We start from the raw sequence: 22,535 nt of genomic DNA, 5'->3' as shown, positions 1-22,535 counted from the left end.
CCGCCGTTTCGCTTTCGAGGCGTCCAAAGTCCGGAGAAGGTGTTTACGAGTCGGGTTTTCGATCGCTTGACACTCCACCAGGATCTCGAATATTGCCCATTGACGTCAAAGAGGCGGCCTTTCAAAAGCGTTATCACGACCTAAAGTCTGTCTGCTTTATTCTTGTTTTTGTTTACGACTTTTCTCGAAAACACAACAGAATACCCTGGAAAAATGCGAAGCTTTTAATACGATCTATACTTAGATATGTCTCTGACTCAGAGGGTATTACTTCCGTAAAGATTCAGCAGCTATTGCCCCGATTTCCGATAAGCATCGAACTTTGATTTCGAAAATTGATTCCGGTTCAAAAATCCACATGCATTGCAAATCAACACTGGTGTCTATTTGTTTTGATATTTTCCCATCGACGGGTCCAACGTCACAGCCACGCCCACTTGTTCCTAGCAAGTGTAAAAACATTTTGTTTACAACAATTATTACATGTGGCGTATAGATTACACCGAAAGGCTAATTGAAAACGGAACACACAGTGCAGAATATGAAGAATATTGAATAACAATCGCTGCAATCGCTCTCAATGGCATAAGCCCCCAAGGGGATTATAGTTTACATAGATCAGTGCCAGATCGGCGGGGGACTATAGCTTTACAGGGTACAAAGTATAAAGTACGCGCAGAATGTTAAACGTTCAAGAGGCATGGAAATTACAAAAAGAGTTTAGATTTATGGAAAATGAAGCTTTATGCTTTAAAATATAATTTTATAGTAAATTTTATAGTAAATTATATTTTCCATTGAAAAATATCATAGCATATTGTTTCCCTAAGCCAAGTGCTAATCAAAATTTTGGGCATACCTTCAAGAATGTAGGTCATACAAGTATAAACATAGACAAGAGGCTGGAAATTTTCTAATCTTTGAAGGCAATGGAATTACTCATAGTTTTGATTGTTTAGTTTGGAACAAACTTTCGGTACGATTGTTTATTTGCTAGAAAACAAATTTTAGCATAGAATTAACGTAGAATTATGGCAGATCTATCTTAAAGAGGACATTATTTGGTTATGCCAGACTGTTTTGCTCCAATTGTCCTTGACGGTAAGGGTTTTTCTGTTTGTTTGTGTGCAGGTTTCGCTCGGTAAAGAATACAGGGATATATGTAGTATATAATATTATGGGCTAGCAATGGCACTTAGGATTAGCTTAGCATACAACTAGTTTAACATAAGGATCTCGGGCAAAAGCATCACTCAGAGCGCTGCATGATCATCTCGATTTTATCGCCAGCGGCGGCGATCAGCGGAACGGTAAGACAGCAATCGAAGTCCTGCGTCTTCATTTCATTTACCTGAGGGTAAATACAATATACATGTATAAAATGATAAAAAAAAAACCAAGCATAACTTCAGACCAACCTGCATGATCCGATCGAAGGGCTTCAGTAGGCCGCACATATCGGCAGGACCTCCGCTGCGAATCCTGTTGATGAAGACGCCACGCTCGTACAGTCCATCGGATACCGAGAATCCATAGTCATCGTACACCTTGTCCTTGTACAGGGTGACATGAAACACCCGGGGCTTTCCACTGCCCGAATTCCCATTGACTGCTCCGCCACCGTTGGCATTCCCGCTACCCGACTCCTTGCTGGCCTCCGTATTCGCCGACGGACTCCGGGGACGCCGTTGCACCTTGGCATAAATGGCCTGCGTCTGCGGCAGATGACTGCCATTGGCCAAATCGTGGCTGCGCAGGATCTTCAGGTCGACCAGATCGCCGAGATTCTGCAGCAGACTGGTGGCATGTGAAAGGGGCATGCCCTGCACCGAGTGCTCATCGATGGCCAGCAGCTGGTCACCCACGTGGATCTGGCCATTCTTGTGAGCAATGCCACCTGTTTGTTATATTATAAATGTTTTAGTTTAAAATATTCATAATATTATTTGTATGTAGACTTACCCTCTACAAGGCCACTAATCGTAATGGACTTGGTGATATCCTCGCTGCCGGCCAAAGTGATGCCGAGCAATCCTCCTTTGGGCTCCAAGCGCACCGTGAAGATGATCTGGTGCAGACTGCTACCGCTGCTCTTGCTGCTCGAACTGGCCGCCGATCCGTACACCTTGTTCTCCATGGGCGGCGGCAAGGCGGTGCAGTCGACACTGAAAAATAATACTCATTCAGAAAAAATTTTCAGAACTTATAAACATAATGTGGACTCACCTGGCATAGCGATTGAGCTCGTATCCGGGGTACATTTGCTCCTGCTCGTCCTCCTCCTCGGGCAACTCGGTGGTTAGACTCTGCGTATTGGGTGGGGCCACATAGGATCGACTGTTGACCCCGGTGGACCAGCTGTTAGCCGCCTGGTTACCTCCATTCGAGCCCGATCCAGACCGCAACTGCACGGACTGCAGACTGGCATCGTCCATGCTGGGCACTCGGAAGTAATCCGGTTGCGGAGTCCTCGATTTCAGGGACACGCAATCTGCATACTTGCCCGCCGTCACATAGGCACTGCTGTAAAGATCGTGATCCGTGCTTGTGGAGACACCCATGCCCATGCCCAAGTTTATGCCACTCGCCGGGCAATTGCTGTAAATCGGACTGGACATGGGCAGGAAGTCGGGCAGGACGATCCGCTTGATCGTCAGCGTGGTGAAGTCCGAGGAGCTGTGGCTGGGATTCTGTGATCTGCCCTCCTCCTTGAGCAGTGCGTCCACGTTGAAATGCTGCACTGGATGCTGGTCCACGGCAAGCAGAATGTCCCCTGATCGAAGGGAGCCACTGCGATGGGCAGGACTGCCCATTTTGACGTCTGAAATGACCAGACCACCATGACTGGAACCACTCACACTCAGACCCAGTCCACATTTGCCGGCCCTGAGCAATTTGACACTAAAGACACCACTGGCGGGCACCACGGCATCCGGCATATCGAACTCGATCTCCAGTTCTAGCCAGTTGGCCGGCGTTCCATTGCTTGCTCCATTGCGACTGGATCCTCCTTCGAGCAGTTGCCTCATGGCCGCCGCATCCAAGCTGTACATCTTGTTAATGGCCACGATGCGATCTCCCGCCTGAATGCAGCCACTGCGATCGGCCACCGAATCCGGCACGATCTGAGCAATGGCTACAGCACCCGATCCTCCAGATCCGGATACCGTTTCAGACAAGATAATGCCCGCTCCATGGCTGCAATCGAGGAGAACGGGAAAGCTCTCCGCCCGGCAGAGGCCCAGACCCATGCCCAAGCTGCTGCTGCCATGGATGCCACCAGTACCCATCGATCCTCCCGTGGAGCCTGGAGTGCCGCATGCAGGATTCTCCAACGGTAGGGAACTTTTCCTCGCGAAACGCTGACGCTGGCGACCCGCCGTCGAGGATTTACGGGACTCCAGTGTGCTAAAGCTGTACTTGGGACTACCCAAGGTTGTATGACCTGAAAGGATTAGATATAACGTCTCATGAATTTCTTCTAGTACCAAGGGTTTATTAAGCATATTGTATACAAGATTCATAGATCCCCCCACTACAAAAGCGAGTGGGAGTGGTGCCTCCTCCTCCTCCGCTTCCTTCTCTCTTTCCATTTGGCTAAGTAATTTCCCCCTTGAATATCTGATACATTCAATCACACCTCCCACCCTGCCAACTTATGGAAGCTTTTAAGACCTTCTCCGATGGCTATGTTGGCCTTGTGCCGAAGACTCCACTCTGGCGACTGATCCGCAGCTTAGCCAGCTGCGTGTCCTCTCTGCCCAGACCACAATTTATGGCCTCCACTCTCCTCTGTTATTTTCTATTCCATTTGCTATTTCCGATTCGGCTTCGATCGATTGTCAAAAAAAAAAAGAGACTATTCCGTCTTTCGTCTTGGGGGAAACGATTTTGGACTGCGTCGCTGCGTGTTTGCTTAGCAAATGGAGGGAAAAACTTGGAAAAACAATTGATTGGCTGCAGCGAGGGTGGATGGAACGGTTCTTGGAAGAAAATATATGACGATATCAAGTGGAGAACTGAACTTATGGTAGGAAACAATACTATAATCTGCCGTATACTGAGTCTTAAATTGTATAATATTGTAACTTTAACTTTAGTTTCTGACTAGTAACTTCATCTGGAACTCATGGATCTCTCCTCGCTCCAAACTTTATAAGGCCTGGCGTCTCTATTGTTTCAGCCGCCGATGCTTTTGCTGTTCATTAGCCGTGACGCCCACGCAGACCTTCGTCGCGCCGCTTGGGAGCCTGGCTGATTTGGCCTTGCAGATTTCGACTGCCAGATAGCCGAAAATAAAGGAATGGGAGACGAAGATGTGGGGATCTTGCAAACCAAAAACCAATACTCACCGCGACGTGCCAGCGCGTGAGCGGGCATGATCTGCATCTGCGTGTAGCCGCGACCCGTGCTGGTGTCCAAAATGGTCATCACCTCGTCGGGACTGAAGGCGGTATGCTCGATCATTGTGTCGTCGATGGAGAGCACCTGATCGCCAACGGATAAGGCGCCGCAACTGGAACACAAGCCAAAAACGAAAACGGGCACATGAGAATGGATTCTAACAAAATCGAAGATATACAACCTACCGATCTGCAATGCTGGCGGGCAGGATACTGGCGATAAAGACGCCTGCCGATTCCTCGATCTTCTCCCCGCTGGAAGGAGTACTGGAACCGGAACCGGAAGCGGGCACAGCCGCCGTATAATTGCACAGCACCAGGCCCAACTTGTCGTTCATCGGTCGCTCGATCTCGATGAGCAGCGGTCCCATCGAGAACTCAACGCTCTGCACCACAGAAACATCGTACTCGATGGTCAGGTTGGTGTAGCCGGAAACATGACCGCCGCACTTGATGATCTGCTGCGCCTCCGCCAGCGTCTTGCCAATCAGTGAGACCTGTGTGGAAAAAATATATTAAAGACGATCTATTTCGAAACCTATTCTAACGAAAATATTGAGTAGTAATATTTAAAAACTATTTTTGGCCTGGCAATTTTCTGGAGAAAGCCAAAGCGGAAACGGAAGTGTCACTCGAAATCGAAAACACTCACATTATCGACGCGCAGCAACCGATCGCCTGGCTTGATGCGACCGGTCTTATACACTGGTCCATGGGGCCTCACATGGGTGACGATCAGCGGGTAGTCGGCACCGCCCCTCAACGTCAGGCCCAGGCATCCGCTCTCCCGCTCCACGGTGATCTGCGCCAGCTTCGAGGTCACACAAAGGCTGTTCTGGGAAACTGCTGCGCCACCCGGAAAGGAAAATTAAAAAAAAAAAAAAAACAAAGAGTTTGTGGCTGTTGACACCGATTTTCATATAGGTTAACCTACTGCATTCGGGCAGAGAGTACTCGATCTCCACGATGGCTGGACACGCATCCGATCCTCCAGCGCAGAGCATGTTCATCACCTTCTGGTTGCTCAAACCAATTGTCGATATGCCGTCGATCTGGTGGAGACGATCACCGGGCGCCAGGAAGTCCGCCGCATGACCCACCGGATTTAGGGAGCCCACCACCGGTGGATACGACAGATCGTTGCGTTCTAGAGGATTTAAGATAAACAGATGTATTTAAAATATATAAGAAGATATTTTAAAGATGCAGCTTTTTATACGCATTATCATAGTACAGGAAATTTCCCAGATACGTATGTTACTGAATCAGATAAATCTTAGATAGATAGACCTTTGGTAAAGGCCCCAAAAGGCCTGTGAGATCAATCTCCCTTACAGACCAACACCTTGGCGAATTAATTAGAGCTCCTCCCGATGACTGATGGCTCTGGAGGTTGAATGTGGTAGCCCCCCCCCCCCCCCCCACTGATTCACTCCTGGTATCCACCAATTGGATTTCCTGTGGCGACTCTGTCAGCGACTCATCAGCCGACACACAGGAAAAACGCATGAAAATCGAGGGGGTAACACTAGATACTCGTAGTGCGGCGCGTAAATAAAGAAATTGGGTAAAAAAATAGACGACGGCCAGTAGTTTGGGGCCAGCCGCAATGGGAGCGCTGCTGGCGTATTGCCAAAATAAAAAAATAAACTAACTAAAGAGCTAGCCGCCGAAAAATACAAAAAATACAAATATAAAAAAAAAAACAAAGTACAAGAAAAGAAAAATTGCAAGAAAACGGGAGGGGGGGATGGGGGGTAGAAAACCGACGCGACGCTTTATGACAACACACATAGCTGGCTGGCGACCACGGATAAGATGATAATGGTGCCGGCGAATCGGGATTGGGTTATAGGGAGGCAATGCTTACGTCAGAGACCACAAGGAGTACCCGTGGCCTAAGTCTAAGGTTAACCCCCAAAAAGAAAAAGACGACCCTTGCCCACTTCACTTCACGCCAAATCCCCCAACGCGGCAGATTAGTCAAGAGTACAATATCCGAATGGGTGGACTTTATATTCTGATTCAGACGAAATCAGACAGAGCCACAGCAACGGGTGTGCTAATAGGTGCTAGCTTGGATTAATGCTGCTATATTTAGATTATACAATTTAGTATATACACATGTTTAAACTGTTTTCTTATCATTTTCGATTGTTTTAATGGCATTAATATATGTTCTGCGTAGTAACTATAGTTTTGAATGCTACTGTGCCTGCGTGTACATACTCATTATTATGTCTGGCATCGAAACCCTCCATCCGCCCCCTCAACTTGCCCCTGGGGGTGGGCTTCTCTGTAGATTGGAACGATGATTTATTTTGGCAGCAACAACAGCAGACGGAGACACGAATACGGACGAATACGACTATGAATACGGAGCAACGGCATTATCGACGAAGACGGAGACGCGTTCCGCATTCAAATCGAATGATTCGGGGCCGGCCCACTTTGTCTGGCGATCGGCGGAATATAGCTATAGCAATACAGTTATATGGCGTAGCCATAGACCAGAAGCCACCCCCAACTGTTGGCCATGTCGGCCATCGCATCCCATCCCATTGCAGACAATATCACAGGGCAGCCCATCATGGACGCGACCCCATCGACAATACAATAAATCAATGCTGAGCCCCAGAAATTAGTACAGCCGTCGGATTTATATACACGTCTATATTCTTTGGACAAAAAAATAAACGAAGAAATGGGTAAAAAATTCAGCAAAAATTTGATTTTTATTGGTTTTTTGCCTATAACTCGGTCAAAATAAGTCTCACAAGGGAAAAATATACTTTTTTGAGCAGCAGGCAACATTAACTTTCCACCCAAATCACATTCTAGACCCATTGGAAAAATTTAATTTTTTTCAATTTTTTGCATTTTTGGTAAGGGATAACATCATCAAAATTTGCGAAAAATGGTCAAAATTTTAAGTATCAAGCTTGGTATACCAATCGATTGGAAATTAAGTTACGAGTTCAACGAGGTATGGCATTCCACATTTGGATAATTCTTCGCGTTTTTATGGTTAAAAATCTGCTTATAATTATCTAAAAAATATGGATGTAAATATATAAGAAAATAAGGGTTTTAATTGTTTTTTGCCTACAACTTGGCCAAAATAAGTCTCACAATAAAAAGAGACACTGTTTTGTACAGCGGGCAACCTAAGCTTTCAAAAAAAATCACATTCCGCAAGCTTTTGAAAAATTTAATTTTTTTCAATTTTTGCATTTTTGGTAAGGGGTACCATCATCAAAATTTGCGAAAAATGGTCAAAATTTGAAGTATCAAGTTTGGTATACCAATCGATTGGAAATTAAGTTACGAGTTCAACGAGGTATGGCATTCCGCATTTGGATAATTCTTCGCGTTTTTATGGTTAAAAATCTGCTTATAATTATCTAAAAAATATGGATGTAAATATATAAGAAAATAAGGGTTTTTATTGTTGCTTTTCCCTAAAACTTGGCCAAAATAAGTCTCACAATAAAAAGAGACATTGTTTTAAGCAGCGGGCAACCTAAGCTTTCAAAAAAAATCACATTCCGAAAGCTTTTGAAAAATTTAATTTTTTTCAATTTTTTGCATTTTTTGTAAGGGGTAACATCATCAAAATTTGCGAAAAATGGTCAAAATTTAAAGTATCAAGGTTGGTATACCAATCGATTGGAAATTAAGTAACGAGTTCAACGATGTATGGCATTCCGAGTTTGAATAATTCTTCGCGTTGTTATGGTTAAAACACTAATTATTTTTTTCTAAAAATACAGAAATTTGGAATTTTGCATAATATTAGTTTTTATTGTTTTTTTTACCTATAACGTGGCCAAAATAAACCTTACAATAAAACAAGAAACTGGTTTTGGCAGCGAACAACCTACGCTTCACTGTTATGTCCTTAAATTAATATAAATTTTGTAGATTTCTTTCTTTTTATACGACTCGACTCAAATATACAACTTCAGTTATCCCCCATTGGGAGATTTTCATGGGTTAGGCAATCATTATTATTAGCGACCCGCATAATATGTGCTCTCAATTGATTTGATTGATCCGTGGCTCAATTTGTGTCTAATATAATTATACAATCAGTGCTGATTTACCATGACAGCTGTCAGAAGATTTCCCTTCGCCCAAGTACATACGTGCATATACATACATATGTACATATGTATACTCTCCCTAAACCGCCATAAAGATATCGACTTACCCCAGGGATCCCCAACCCCTTCTCGTTCCACTTGAGATGCATTAGTGGACGTGGATGAGCCCCCTTCTCACCTGCGAATGTGATGGCCAAATGCAGGGCATTCCGTGGCAGAGTGATGGTGGCGTAGGTGGTACCCCTTTCTGGTGCCAATCCGGAGTCCTCCGATTGCGCCGGACTCATCGCCCGGTCAACTGCAAGAAAAACAGAGAGCAGAAAAACTAGAATAAACACGGGGGATCACACATCAAAGGGGAGTAGTAGTCGTTCGTTCGTTGACCAACTTCTTTTGCATTTTTCCTTAATTTATTCCGCCACACCAGAGATCAAAGGAGGCACTGCCTCCTCCAAGACAACTAATCCAAACCCACAACGTATCCAATTCGATTCGGAGAATTCCCAATACGAAATACAAATCGCGACCTTCGGCGTCGCCAAAAAAGCTTCAATTAAAATTCCACCAGCGAATGAATCTCACTCGAGGAATTATAAAACCACAAAAACAGACATGTACAGCGATATATTTATAAAAATGTGAACTCAATTAATCTTGTAGGATGCCCCCAAACATGTGGCACAATAACAAGTATAAGTGGCGGATCGCTCTGGAAAATTGGGAAATCAAATCGAATGGCTTGATAAAAGGCAAATGCCTGTAAAATGTACAATTTTGCAATGAAAATGAAAAGCTTTATCAACTTGAGCCCACTCATGGTAATAAAAATATAGTAAATAAAATGGGCAGACAGAATAATGGTCTAACTTTTTGAAATTAGCAAATGATTTAATGATTTATACCAGTCGTTTTACAACTATTATTTTCTGTATAAAATAAAACAATTAAATGTACTGAAGAAGCGACTTATTCGCGATTGTTTGCAATGGAATCACAAAAGTTTCGGGTGCCAGAAAAACGATTATCTACTGTACCGCATACAATGTATGTATGTGGCACTCCCCCTTATTTTCCACCCCTCCCCTATTTGCCACCCCTGCTTCATTCATCTTTTCTCTCTTTTTTTTTGTTTTTGATGTGTGCTTGTGTGTGGCAACACTTTTTGTTTTTCTTTCGGGGACCATGCGGCGTATACGCGATGTGCTACAATTACGCCGTGTATGCGTAACGAGTGAATTTCCCTCACGCACACGATGGCCAAAAAAAAAGTGCCGAAAAAAGCATACCAAAAATTAAAACTAAAAAGAAATAGAAAAATATAAAAAAAAAAAAGAAAACTGAATAGAATAAGAACACACGTGGCAACGTTTGACGCAAGCGGACGCGACTTTTATTTTCGAACGCTTCAATGGCGCATAAAGTTTTTCTTAATGCGCCCGCCCGACTATGAAAAGCAGCAACAATAATTAGGCAAAAGCAGCGAAAAGAAAATGGAAAAACGGGAAAACTAACAGGGGCGGTGAGCTGCTAAAAAAACGTAACGTTTCGCTTCATTTGACCGACACACACACGAAATTCTCACATATATAGAGAGCTGATTCGCTATAATTTATTTTCATTTAATTCGTTTTCTTTGCTTTTCGGCCGTGCTGCTTCTTCGGCTCGAAAAGGTGTGCCAATTTGGTTCAGTTGCACCTTTGGCTACACTCGAAACAATTTCGTTATTTTTTATTCCATTTTTCAGTAGAATGAATTGCGTATTGTTGAAATAACGCAAATGATCAATGAAAAGTGGCACCTTTTCGGTTGAAAAACCCATTTATATGTTTTCCCATCAGGTGAAAATGTTGTCTTGTCTGCTTATCTCTCACCTTTATCCTACCCCCTCGCTTCCCTCTTTCTTCTCTCATTCCGTCTCCGCTTTGATTCGCATTCGCTTTGAAGTGTTCACATTTCTCTCTGCGGCCAGTGTGTGTTTTTTTGGATGCGCTTTTCATTTGCTATTTTTACATAGGCGCTTTTCATTTTCATTTTCATTTTGATTTCCACTGGTAGGCAAAGGCGCTATTAGTTATTTCGATTTGTTGTTTTTTTGTTTTTTTTTAATTTTGTGGCTAGCTTTGATTTTCCACGGTGCTTCGCTTTTTGTTTTTTCTGCTTTTTGACATAATTCATTGGAGCCGTTGGGGCCGGCGAGCGGAAATTATATGTACGCCCGGTTTCATAAATAAATGTAATCAGAATTAAGCGAAAAGCGGGAAAAACAAGACGAACACGAGATGCCCTGGAAGTGCTCGACATTTTCCCGTCTCGGAAAATTTGGAGGGGGGGGAAAACAAGTCGAAATGAGCCAAGCGCTAAATGAAATCGAAAAGAGCCCATAAAATAGCCAACTAATGTGATGGAGTGCGTATGGATTTATGAAATACTATATACATGTGCTGGAAAAACATATGGAGGTATATATACATATATATATATATATATATATACATGTGTTCCGTTTTGATTCCGGAACTGATTTACACATTCCTCAAATTCAACTTTGAATGTTAACAAGTGGGAGGAAAGCTCTGGATTAAGAGAAATTTATTTATTAGTAAGGGGAATGTATTTAAAAATAAAGCAATCGATAACAAAGTTACCGATAGCGCCCAATGAAATAGTCGATAAAAACGATACGTTCCGATGTCCAAATCCTAAAAACCTTCGCCCACTCAACTAATTTCGCAAATGTGACAACTGCCAAGGATAATTGACTTATAAGTATTCATAACTCTAGTTTATGGCTTCGCAGCTATTAAGTGTTTCCGGGAGAAAACCGGCGACAGGGAAAGTGTCATAACATTAGGTCCAAATTAACTTATGGACGCCGTCTAATTCACATTGCCATTTGCAGTTCCGTTCTGGAGAAGATGAAATGGATTTGGATCTATGGCATCCCTGCGATCTCCAGATTCCTGCTGGGGCAGTTAAAGCTATTTTTGACTTTTCCCCGCCTGTCGTGCGTTTGTTTTTATGGCCACTCGCGGAAAAGTTGCTCGCAAATTTATCGGCGACAGTTGCCAATTCCTTCTCTAGCGGAAATTGCGCTCATCCGAAAAAGATGCAAGTGGGGTTCGGTGGGGTTAGAAAGCGGCGGGGGGAGTGGCGGTGCCACCCATTCTATGGACTACTTCCTGAAGTCATCCTGTCGAGGCAATTAGACAGAGCACAGATAGTGTGCTCCCAGTAGATTGAAATAGACCCCAGGCGATGATACCCCAAACTGAAGATCAGCGTTGGAAAATTGCACAAGTGCCGATCCAGACAGACAGCTCCTCCATCGCTGGGGGTCGTCAACGTCAGGGTTTCCCAGCTCAAGTACCCCCCCCACCCAGCCTCCACTCGCGATAATGTTGTCTTCTGGAATGGTTCATTTGCCTGATGGAATTCGTCGGCGATTTGCCACATTTACTGGCAAAATAGACACCATTCAAGGGAAATCTGCCCAGCGTGATCTGTTCATTATAAAGTGGAGAGAATGGGGGGAAACTGACATTCCGAACTCTAGGAATCTCATAGTATTTCAGATCATGAGGTTCTTCTGGCACACTTTTGCAGCAAAATAGTTTTAAGATATGTAGTATCTTTGAAATAGTCTATCTCTATAACTATCTCCTTCGATATCTTCATCAGTCTTCTTCAATCTAGTTGATTGAGTTGTTCCTGAAGATAGAAATTACAAGTATATCCAATTGACAGGTGCTGGAAGATCTCCTTTCGATGTGGATGTGGGCCAAAAGAGTCGACTAATTGACTGATTGAGTGTGTGAATGTCCAACTGACTGACTGCGCGATGGATTGATTGACATGCCAATCTATTGGCAACTTGACGCTCTGTTATTGTTTGCATTTAGCGGCGCTTTTCTCCACGCAATTTCCAGTTTATTTTTCTGGCTATACAAAAAAAATGAATGTATATGTATTCGGTTGAGAGTCTTCGTGTTGCAAAAGAGGGGGAACACTCTGGTGAAAGGGGGTCAGAGGGCTAAGGGAACCTGGGACAGAACCTGAAACTGCGTAGTTTTTACGTTCGAGTAAGTGCCCATGTATCCATTAACCCACAAAATACAAACTGGGTCTGCACTGCAAACAAAAAAAAGTGACTTGAAACGTAAATATATTTTCCACCATGCAACTTCGGACAATATTCTTTGTTGTAAACATACTTTTCAATTATTTTTTGAAAACTTTAATGATATTCATTCAATGACATTTTTTAGAACTAAGCTGTTGTGTACTTTACATTTGCTTCCCCAAGTGCTGATGACTTTTTCATTAATGGACACGCAGTTCAGGGCGTGAAAATGCGAGAATGTCAAAAATTTCACAATGGAATCTATTTAGCACAAGGCTTCCCTTTCCACACCTCCCCCCCTCTCATATGTCGTATGTATATTTTTCCTCGCACATTTTCCTCCTTGGCGAAGACAACAAGAAAAACCAATTATTGCAAATGAACTCGAGTGTGGTTCCGCAAAAATGTCAACATCTGATAAAGCCGCAACAAAAGCGAATTTCCGAGGACAGCCCTCCATGGGCGTCGCCTGCAAAGGGGAAAGGGTGAAGGGGGGATTAGGGAGGGGTGAGGTCAGGCGCTGCAGCCAAAGTGCAACAGCCGCAACGAACTCAACTTAAATGAACCGAACTTGGCGCAAAAAAAGGGCGACCCTTGTAAAAAAAAAAAAAAAAGAAGAAAAAAAGAAAAAAGGGGGGGAAACTCAAGGAGCCAGAGGGGGAGGGGGGTGAGAGCGCAGGAAGACAGACCCACTCACATTGGTAGCCACTCCATTGAGATCCTCGGGTATTTAGCAAAACGCTGACATTCATTTGCCGACTGAGCCACCATAATAAATGTATAATAATTTGTGCAGCAAAATAACCGAAGCAAATCAGCACATCAGGGATGTAACAGCAATTGCTGAAGGGGGTGGTATATATTGATTAAATCTACTACTTTTTTTTTTTGTGCGATCACCTGGACTTCTGAATGTGCTGCTACTGTGACACACAATGTTTCGCATTCGTGGCCCTTCCCGGCAGAAATCTGCCACACCCAAGGACCCAGATCCCTGGGTGCAATGTGAGCTGTATCCCTGAAACGGCAGTAAAGTCGCTTCATGGCTGCCCGCACATTGCACACATCGTAACAAATGTGGCTGTCGCTGCTCCTCCAGCTCGACGTGCCTCCTCCTTTCCCACTGCGAAAAAAGCACCCTTTTTCGCGAAAGTATTTCAAGGCGCAGATGATGTTGCAGCTCAAAGGGGCAGAGTTGCAGGGGCGTGGAGCCGCCGCCACCAAGTCGCGTTGCAGTCGAGGAACTTTGCATCAAAATTGATTTACGACCATTTCGGTATTTTTTTTTTATGCCTCTTCGAAGGGGGAGGAACACTGGGTAAAAGCTGAAAGTGCACTCAAAAAAAAAAAAATACAGATCCAACTTAAAGGTTATAATAACTAAATTATAACTTCTATTATTGAAATGTATATCATTCAGCTGTTATATGCCTGAAAGTCGAAGTATTTGTTAAAAAATGCCCGATAGCATGTCGAATTTCTCCCAGTGCATATATGTAGAGTCATAATTTCGTACAGCACATTTCATTTCAGCAAATGAAGAATGAACATTTGACAATTCAGCAGCACTTCTCAATATCGCTCGCCATGTGCGACACTTTCCCCCCTCCCCCCAAGTGTCCACTTAACCCCAGCAAACCAGTTGCCCAATAATCCGACTCCTATCGGTAAGGGGCCCCAGATTTATGCCCCAAAATGTTAATTACCCGTAACCGATCCCCGGCCGCACTGGCAACTCACGCACAAAACCAACCAATCTTCCATTGATGATAAGACAGGGTATTCTGTTGCACAAACAACTTCCCGAAATGAAAATAGGTCCGCTTTTGGATAGCTCTATTGAGATTTTACCGTTGACAAAGTCGCCACGATAACGCTTCGGTTTTAGTTTAGTACTTCACGCAGAAAGTGATTGGGAAAAAACAAACATCGTTAAATTTGTTTCGGGGAGGATGCATACAAATTTGTAGCTCGAAATTCAATTAAAGGGCCACCAGTAAAAAGATATTTATTCATAGGATGAGATATGCGAGTATGTAGGAATGGGGGATGGGGCAAATGCTGGCGGTTATGAGAGATGAAATGAAGTGTTATGCCGCCCATAATGAGACTGTGACCGATCCACTGGGATAGCCGGAATCCAATTTCCCAATTTCCCGAAACGGAAAGTGAATTTCCCATGAAGTGAACAGCATCATCAGCATTCAACAGGGAGTACCAACGTCCACTTAATCGTACTTGCAACTCATTAAAGTAATTCGATCGTTATGAAATTTGATTGATTGCACGATAAGGGAGTTATCTGTTGTAAAGTAACACTTTATTAAAGGGTTGCTGCTGATTGGTGGTGGTAAATATTTATAAGAACCTTTAATGTTGTATGATGGTAGAATTTAAGAAAATGCCAGATATTAGGCAAACATGAAAGACCACAAATATTTGCACACACACAATTGAGAAGGGTGAGGAAAATGCTTTGCCAGTTGTGGTAAGTGGAAAAGTTGAAAAGTTGCTCGGGCGGTGGGTGGTGGTAGACAGGCAAATAATTATGGCAACTGCAGTGCATATGCAACAGAGAGGGAAGCCTAATGAGACAGAGACGGGCGAGCGGTTGTCATCCAACAGCAGACTTTACAAATTAATCCAAAATGCAAGTTGTAGACGCGACAAAAGGAGCCAAACGCAAACAATAACAACAACAAATTATATTAAACGTGTGCTGAACACAGTGGCGTAGTTGGGGTTTTCTTAAGGGGCGCACCTTAGGTGCCAACTAAATGAATATTTCACTGTTTTCATATACCGATTTCGGAGGGGTTGCTGAAACCCCTTTAACCCCCTGGCACACGCCTATGGCTCCATGACTGTTGTTGTTTTTATTTTCAGTATTTGTTGCTATTTTTACACTGCGCTGCACCATCAGCCGTTGAAATTGTGACATTTTCCCTCACTACGCATATTTTCTGGTTGCAGCGGAAAATGGGGAAAATGGCTGGGGAAATGGAGTAGGCTGGCAGGAAAAGCGGTGAAAAGGGGCCGCGGATCGTGCGCATTGTGGACCGTCTCACACAAAGGACAGCGTCTGTTCGGCGGCTCTACAAAATAAATGTATTTTCAATTCCAAAGTGAACATTCAAGCTATGCGATTTGCATTTAAGTCATAAAAAACATTATGGGAAACTATAGGTAAAAGCTGTTTATTCATAGTTTTCTTAAAAATAAGTTTGCAAACTCTATGGCTTGTTTCTCAAGACTCAATTGATTTATCTTTAAAGATGGTTCGTTTGTAGGAACCTTTACTGTAGATATCAGTTTGTGTATCTAAAATGTGTGATTCCCCTGCTGTCTGCATCTCCATTTCTCATTTTCTCCCCCCTTCTCCCTACCCTTTCTCTTTCTCTGTCTCGACTTATGTTTGCTGCCGAGTGACGTCGTTGTGGCAGATTTCGCGGCAGCAATAGGAAAATTAAACAAAAATAAATGGCAGCAAAATGTTTGCAACATGCCACTGCAACAACATCAACAACAACAACAACAGCAGCAGGACCAGCAATTTGTTTACAAACAGGAGGAGACCACACAAAGGAAAAGTGACCATAAAATTGGTTCGAAATTGGTTCTGGGTATGCACAAAGTAATTGTCAAAAATAGGCGAGAATTGAAAAAAAACTTCAAAAGAAAAGTGCCCGAAAGTATGAATATATTTTTGCAGCAAATTGCTAGAATATATGCCAAAACCATTAAAAATTTAATATACATGTCGGAGAAAGGAAACTTTTGCTAGAGGAAATTGGAAAGTTACACGATGCATTTGGAAGTCAAAGGAAAATAATTACATGCTTATGCTTACTCTAAAGTACTATGTGAATATCATTCAGTTGATTTCTACAAATTGCGCATTAACTTGCAACGCTTTCATTCGAATTGAAATATCCCTATTAAATCAGTGGACTACAGTGAACCCTGGTTGGTGTGCCTCCATCTAGCGACTGGAGTTCAACGGAAGTGCAGTGAACTTTTATACAGTTATTGTGGCGGAACTTTGCTTTTGAGTTATCAGTTGGCAGCAGCTGCTGCCATTTCATTCCACTCCAATTCCAGCCGCAACCCAACCCATTCCATTCCATTCCTTCCCACTGTGGCTATTGTGCCCATACGGCCCACTGTGCACGGTGGGGCTGGGAAAGAGGTAACAGGCACAAATGTCATTTGCCTGGAGCTCGCTTTGTTTACGTGCTGCTTCTTCCGTCGTCGCTTCCGTTTGATTTGGCAGCTTTATGATATGGGGGCCCTAAAGGATTTTCACGCCTCCCAAAACAAAAGAAGCACTCTTCTTTGGCACTCGAAAACAAAACACTCAAAGCTCAGTGGCGTAGGCTGAGTTAGCTATAGAAGGGATCTTTAAGGACATCATATCAATTCATTCATAGTTATTTCTCTTTTATTTTTTATTTATCTTTATTTTGAGCTTTAATTTATATTAATTCCATTAGAGGTTTAAGTCAGGGGGGTTTTAGTACACCCTCTCTCTTTCCCAATCCCCCTTGTGCGACCAACTCTGATAAATAGCACCAACTGTTTTTAATTGCGTCAAATTGTTGAGTTCCCTTCGACGCACTTCGGACTCCCTTCCCCAGCGCCCATGTCCGCCGTGCCGTTGTTGTTGTTGTCTTTTTGTTTACACTCAATGGCCGCAATGTGGCGAAAAAATAAACACACACACTCGCACACGGGCACACACGCGGAGAAAACTCTTACGCACATGGCACGAAAATTGGAAAAGTGGGAAAAGGTGGGGGGAACGCCCAAAAACAAATGGGAAAGTGCAGCTGGACGGTTGGCAAGGGGGAGGGGGGGGTGCACAAAGCAGGGAAGTGACGCGACAATCTTACACTGAGAAAAAGTATTCCCAAGAACCCGAAAATTGAAATGTTTTTCGAAGCTCTACAACTCTTATATTCCCTAACCTAAACACAATATTTATTATACTTATACTTTTCATACCCTTCGAAGTTGCACATGTAAATTTTTTCATGTGTAGGGACACATATTTGAATATTTACCCAAGCAGGCATAGACTTCGTGTCGTCGTCAACAATGCAATGAGTTAACCCGCTCCTTTTCTCTGACGCCCTTAAACCATCCACTCAATTCCCCAAACTCCCCAATCTCACCCCATTCCATCCATCACATATCACCCAATTCCTTGGAGTACAAATAGTAAAATAGACCGGGAATTATGAAAATCCCTGGATGAGCGAACCTACTCCCAATTTTTATTGTTGCTGCATGGCATGAAATCCCCGAAGGCGAGGGTGCTTAAAATCGGGAGGAGCGATGTGCGTCCCCAGGGAGTAAAATAAACCCATCAACAGCAGTCAAATGTCGCCAACGATTCGGAAATTGCAGCAAAACAGAAGCATACACAACAAAAAAAAAAACTTAAAACTAACACTTAAAGCATAGAAAGGACTTAAAAAAAAAATACACCATGTTGCGAACAACATTTGGAATTAAAAACTCCCCCTCGATCGTAAAAAAGAAAAAATTCACATACCCTCAGATAAATGGTTAAATCACAATTGCTTTCAAATCAGTTGTAAAATTCGAACACTTCAATTTACTGGTAATAAAAAAGTAACAAAGGAAAAACCCACAAATAGATAGGACAGAACGCGACCCATTTTCTTTTGGCGTTTTACTTGTCTTTCAAGCATTTATTCAATGCAGCTCATAAAAAATCGACATATGCAATGAAAAATCGCATAAAATCTGAGAAAAGAACACACATGGTAGATGTAAAAGACAGAAGGAATTATCCACTATCAATTCATTCCCGATTTTTGTCATTGGACCTCTTGTAATAATCATCAAAATTCCATAAATTTAATCGCCTCATAAGTTCGAAATATTTTCCATGTCAGACGTGATCTTTTTTCGATTCGACCATCACAAAAAAGATGAAACTCTGACCTCAATTGCATTTTTTCACCATTTATTTATCACCGTGAAAATGTATCAATTTATTGCCAAGACAAATGTCATTTAATCAAAAAAAAAATGTCTAAGATGTTCTAGCATTTTATTTTTTTAATTTATTTTGGTATTATTTTACCGAAATAATCCTTGGGAAGCAATGCAAATTTAGATCGTATTCCCATCGCCCGCCTGTCAACGCTGACAGTATAATCTGTTGATCTATTATATCATTTCGACATTTTTCGAGTAGTTCCAACTCTTTTTACGATTTCCAATGTTTTGTCGTTGATTTTATGGGCACTTAATGTGCCATAAAAGTGGACAAGAGAGTGAGGGGTTCTTTTTTCGATTCCAATTGGGGGGAGTTGTCATCTGTTTGATTTTGGGCCCGATGTTTTTGGGCTGTTCGGTGCATTGACATTGAACACCTTTCGATATTCTCAGGCCTTTGTTTGCATTCGAGGGAGTCAAATGAGCAGTCAAATCAATCGCTGCAGTTGTTGTTTCTGCTGTTGTAGCTGTCATTACTGTGTAAACAAGTGACATCTGGTCATCCTCCCCCCTTTTTGATCCCCCCCTTTTGGATGAGTACACGCCTCTGTTTGCCTTCGGATAGGCAACCATCCACAGCCACCAATTGCAGATGCATCTACATACAAACGTGCGTGCCATTAGGTTTACACAGGGGGTCGAAACAATAGGAGATCAAATGTTATGTTTCAACAGGGAAATAAATCTCGAAAGGCCTTCAAGCTTCCACTATGCATACACTTGAAAACTAAGCAAGACCAATTATAATGAAGCCTTAAGCTAAACCTATTCAAGCTGCTATTATCTTGACCACTGCTGTACGACTTCATCTAGTCATTTGGCATCAATTGACGATTGTCTGGCCCAGTAAGCGCATCCACATCGACCAACTGCCACCAGCAGAAGCTGCATTCTGGCCAGGCACTTGGCCTTATCTACCAGATACAATCTGTGGCATTCCGCGCAAGAAAATTAAGCAATGAAAAGGGGCAACAGCAACAGCAATAGCAACAGTTGGAGCAACAACAATGCGGAGCATCAGAAATATTTAATTAAATGCTTAATTACGCTTGCCATGCCATAAATTCATCAAATGCAATTTAAGCCCGCGCACACGAACAGATGCAGATACTTTTGTATCTCCTGCGCTTCTCTACTTCACCCATAGCACATCGGTATCTGGTTTCCTTCTCTTCTGGCCTTTTCATTCATTGGAAAGTTCAACTGCAGTTGCAATTGGAGTTGGGCCATCATTTTACGCCGCTAATGCCTTAACTGGCATAAATCCCAGCCGCCTTTTTCCTCGCGTCCATCCTGGCGGCACTTTTAGATCATTAATCCGCGAAAGATCAACGGAAAAGCTGAAAATAAAAAGAGAACAGCGTTCGCGGAACGGCTTTTAAGATCCTCAAAAAGGGGTGTCCTATCTAGATCTCAACTTATGATAGGTCAAAGTTGAAACAGTAGCCATGGAGGTGGGCGAAACTGATACTCTTTTCTTCCAAGCTAATTTATTATAGGTACACCAAATTCTCGGTATTTCTCTTTGAGATTGCGCAATCCATTCAATTAGGTCTTCCTTCAATTGATGGGAAATGCATCTGATCATCTGCTTATCTGATCAGCTCCAATTAGTCATGATATATAGAGCAATATAGCAGCGAACCGTTGAACTTCACTGATTTGGCAATCCAATTCGATTGCCATTCGATGGCCGGGTAATCCATCAAACTGCCTGCTGATCCTATTAAACCAATCGCTGGGTAATCAAGGGTCAGGTCACCCAGCTCCATCGGCTCCATGGGGGGTTTCTTTATTTCTTTGAGGGAAGGGGCGTTGCAATTGACAAATTTCGAGCGATCGGAAAATGAAAACGAAATGCGAGCAATTACTTTCAATTGAAAATGTCAAACATTGTCTTGGCCCACAAGCACACACTGAGCGAAAACTATATTTTCAACAGCACTTGGATGCTTGGATACTTGGATATAGAGATGCAAACACACCGTCGGATATTTGTATACAAATCTATATCTAAAGTCAAGCACTTGAGGGCCAAACGCAAGCACCTTGGGCGGAAATGCGATAACCCTGAGCGGGCGGGGAAAAGACGGAAAGTCGGCAAGTCGAAAAGGCGGAAAAGCGGAAAATGGGAGCGCACATGTTGGGCGCTTTTAGATGATTTTTGGCTGGCTATCTGCTGTGGAAGGAAGTGGGTTGGGGGAAATGGGAAAATTGGAAAATTCGAAGATTGGGAAAGCCCCATCACTTACCGGATAACATGGGCGCCAAGGCAGTGTCCGTCGGCGGATGATGGTGTCCATTGAAGGAGTTGTTGTGCGACTCCTGTTGCTGTTGTTGTTGCTGCTGTTGGTCCTGTTTTAGGGCGGCCGATTTTCCGGGCACACAGCCACCAATGGGCTTCTTCGATTTCCACAGTTTCATCTTGAGTTTTCTTTTCTCCAACTTCTCCCCAAATGGGAAAACGCAGCGATCTCTACGATTTTTCAACACTCATGGCAAATTTGGCATTTTCACAAAAAAAAAACTGTATATTTAAAAAAAAAAAAAAGGTAAAGTAAATTTAAAAACGAATTCGGTTTCCAATCGATATCGGGAAATTCGAAAACAATTTGGAAATTCAACGGCTGCGGCGGCGACGGCGACTGCGATGCGACTGAACCTGACGATGCGCGCACGTCCGCGGAGCACGGCCAAAAGTTGCACAATGAGCGATCTTGCCGCCAGTACTAGAGGTGGTAGAATTAACGATGTAACATCGATAGTATCGATGTTGCAGAACATTTTTGTTAACTTTGATGTTGAATTTTGTTATTGAATCCTTTATTGCAAATGAGTTTATATTTTTAGATAAATTTGTAGATAATAGTTAATCGAAAGTTTTTGTATAACCCGTATTAAATGTGTGTATGTATATATATGAAAATAAATAAGTAATAATAAAATATATTTGTATGTTTTAATTTTCATATTTATTAATACGAATACGAATGCACACAAAAAGAACAGAAAGAGTAATATTTTTCGTTTATTTTTCGATAGTCAATGTTCTCGCCATAAAACATCGAAAACATCGACGGCGACGAGCATCGATGTTTTTCCAGCTCTAGCTCTAGCTGCGTGACTCACTCGCGAGGAGAAAAGGAAGAGAAAAAGGAGAGCGAGAGTGGTGCGTAAGCGGAGCGCTTTTTGGGGAGTTTTGGCTACTGGAGAAAGAGTTTTCTCTCGCTCTTACTCTCGTCCTCTCTCTGGCAGAAGAGTATCCCATTGGGGAGGCACTCAAATCACAGACCGCCACTCCAAAAGCGCCGTTATGAGCCCGCTGATGAGCCGCAGGCATGACAATCAGCTGCTTCTGTTAACCGTTAAGCGGTAGTCCGAAATGGTTAATGGTTTAGTGTGTTGGGGGAGGGGTGACTTGGGTTTTGGCCTGTGACGCCAAACGCCAAACAACGAACGCAGAAAAAAATGCTCCCAAAACGGGTGTCGCGAATTTGCTAATTAGTCACGAAAAGCGCGACGGCAACTGCTCGAAATGGTCAACAGAAACAGGACACAACAAAAACCGAAATGAAATGAACCAAATCGGCAGCACGCAACCAGTGAGCACATCTGCTGAAACCAACAGCTGGTATTAGCCATGCACTAAGCCAACTAGAAATGGTACAAACTTAAAAGGGCATTCAGGAAAGTTACATTTTGAAAGTTTAAAACATAAAAGCCAATTTTGATCTACAAAATTTTAAGTTCACCTCAATTTAACATCCGATTGTATGTTTTGCTCTTATTTATTTTACAATTGTATATTCGTTACACTGGAATGTTGTTTGCATAACATGTCAATGCTGCGATCAATCAGATTTTGGGCAAAGTAAA

The 22,535-nt window shown here is 42.9% G+C and overlaps 1 protein-coding gene across 3 annotated transcripts; it reads right to left on the bottom strand.

The window, feature by feature from the left end:
- Positions 1 to 949: 949 nt before the first annotated feature.
- Grip (Glutamate receptor interacting protein) lies at positions 950 to 21,370 on the bottom strand. Of its 3 annotated transcripts, NM_001297991.1 has the most exons (11): positions 21,322 to 21,370; positions 20,912 to 21,186; positions 8,688 to 8,807; positions 5,338 to 5,550; positions 5,056 to 5,246; positions 4,590 to 4,900; positions 4,353 to 4,516; positions 2,227 to 3,445; positions 1,963 to 2,165; positions 1,419 to 1,897; positions 950 to 1,351 (listed from the first exon to the last, which is right to left on the bottom strand). In NM_001297991.1, exons 2-11 carry the CDS (start codon positions 21,081 to 21,083, stop codon positions 1,250 to 1,252), a joined length of 3,174 nt encoding a protein of 1,057 aa, NP_001284920.1. In that variant the 5' UTR covers positions 21,084 to 21,186; positions 21,322 to 21,370; the 3' UTR covers positions 950 to 1,249. The 3 variants fall into 3 exon arrangements, with proteins under 3 accessions (NP_001284920.1, NP_572285.2, NP_001284921.1); NM_132057.3 differs by having other exon boundaries at positions 5,056 to 5,249; positions 20,912 to 21,370; NM_001297992.1 differs by lacking the exon at positions 21,322 to 21,370.
- Between the last annotated feature and the right edge of the window lie 1,165 nt (positions 21,371 to 22,535).

This window comes from Drosophila melanogaster, chromosome X, assembly GCF_000001215.4.
Source record: "Drosophila melanogaster chromosome X".
NCBI classification, from domain to species: Eukaryota; Metazoa; Arthropoda; class Insecta; order Diptera; family Drosophilidae; genus Drosophila; species Drosophila melanogaster.
The sequence above is the reverse complement of the archived record's forward strand: the minus strand, read 5'-3'. Positions and strand labels throughout refer to the sequence as shown.

Excerpts from the sequence above, each read along its gene's own strand:
- Grip (NM_132057.3), bottom strand. The coding sequence starts at position 21,083 with ATGAAACTGTGGAAATCGAAGAAGCCCATTGGTGGCTGTGTGCCCGGA. Across the intron at positions 1,898-1,962 it reads GATTAGTGGCCTTGTAGAGG|GTGGCATTGCTCACAAGAAT; the intron begins GTAAGTCTACAT and ends TATAACAAACAG. Across the intron at positions 1,352-1,418 it reads CCTTCGATCGGATCATGCAG|GTAAATGAAATGAAGACGCA; the intron begins GTTGGTCTGAAG and ends ATTTACCCTCAG.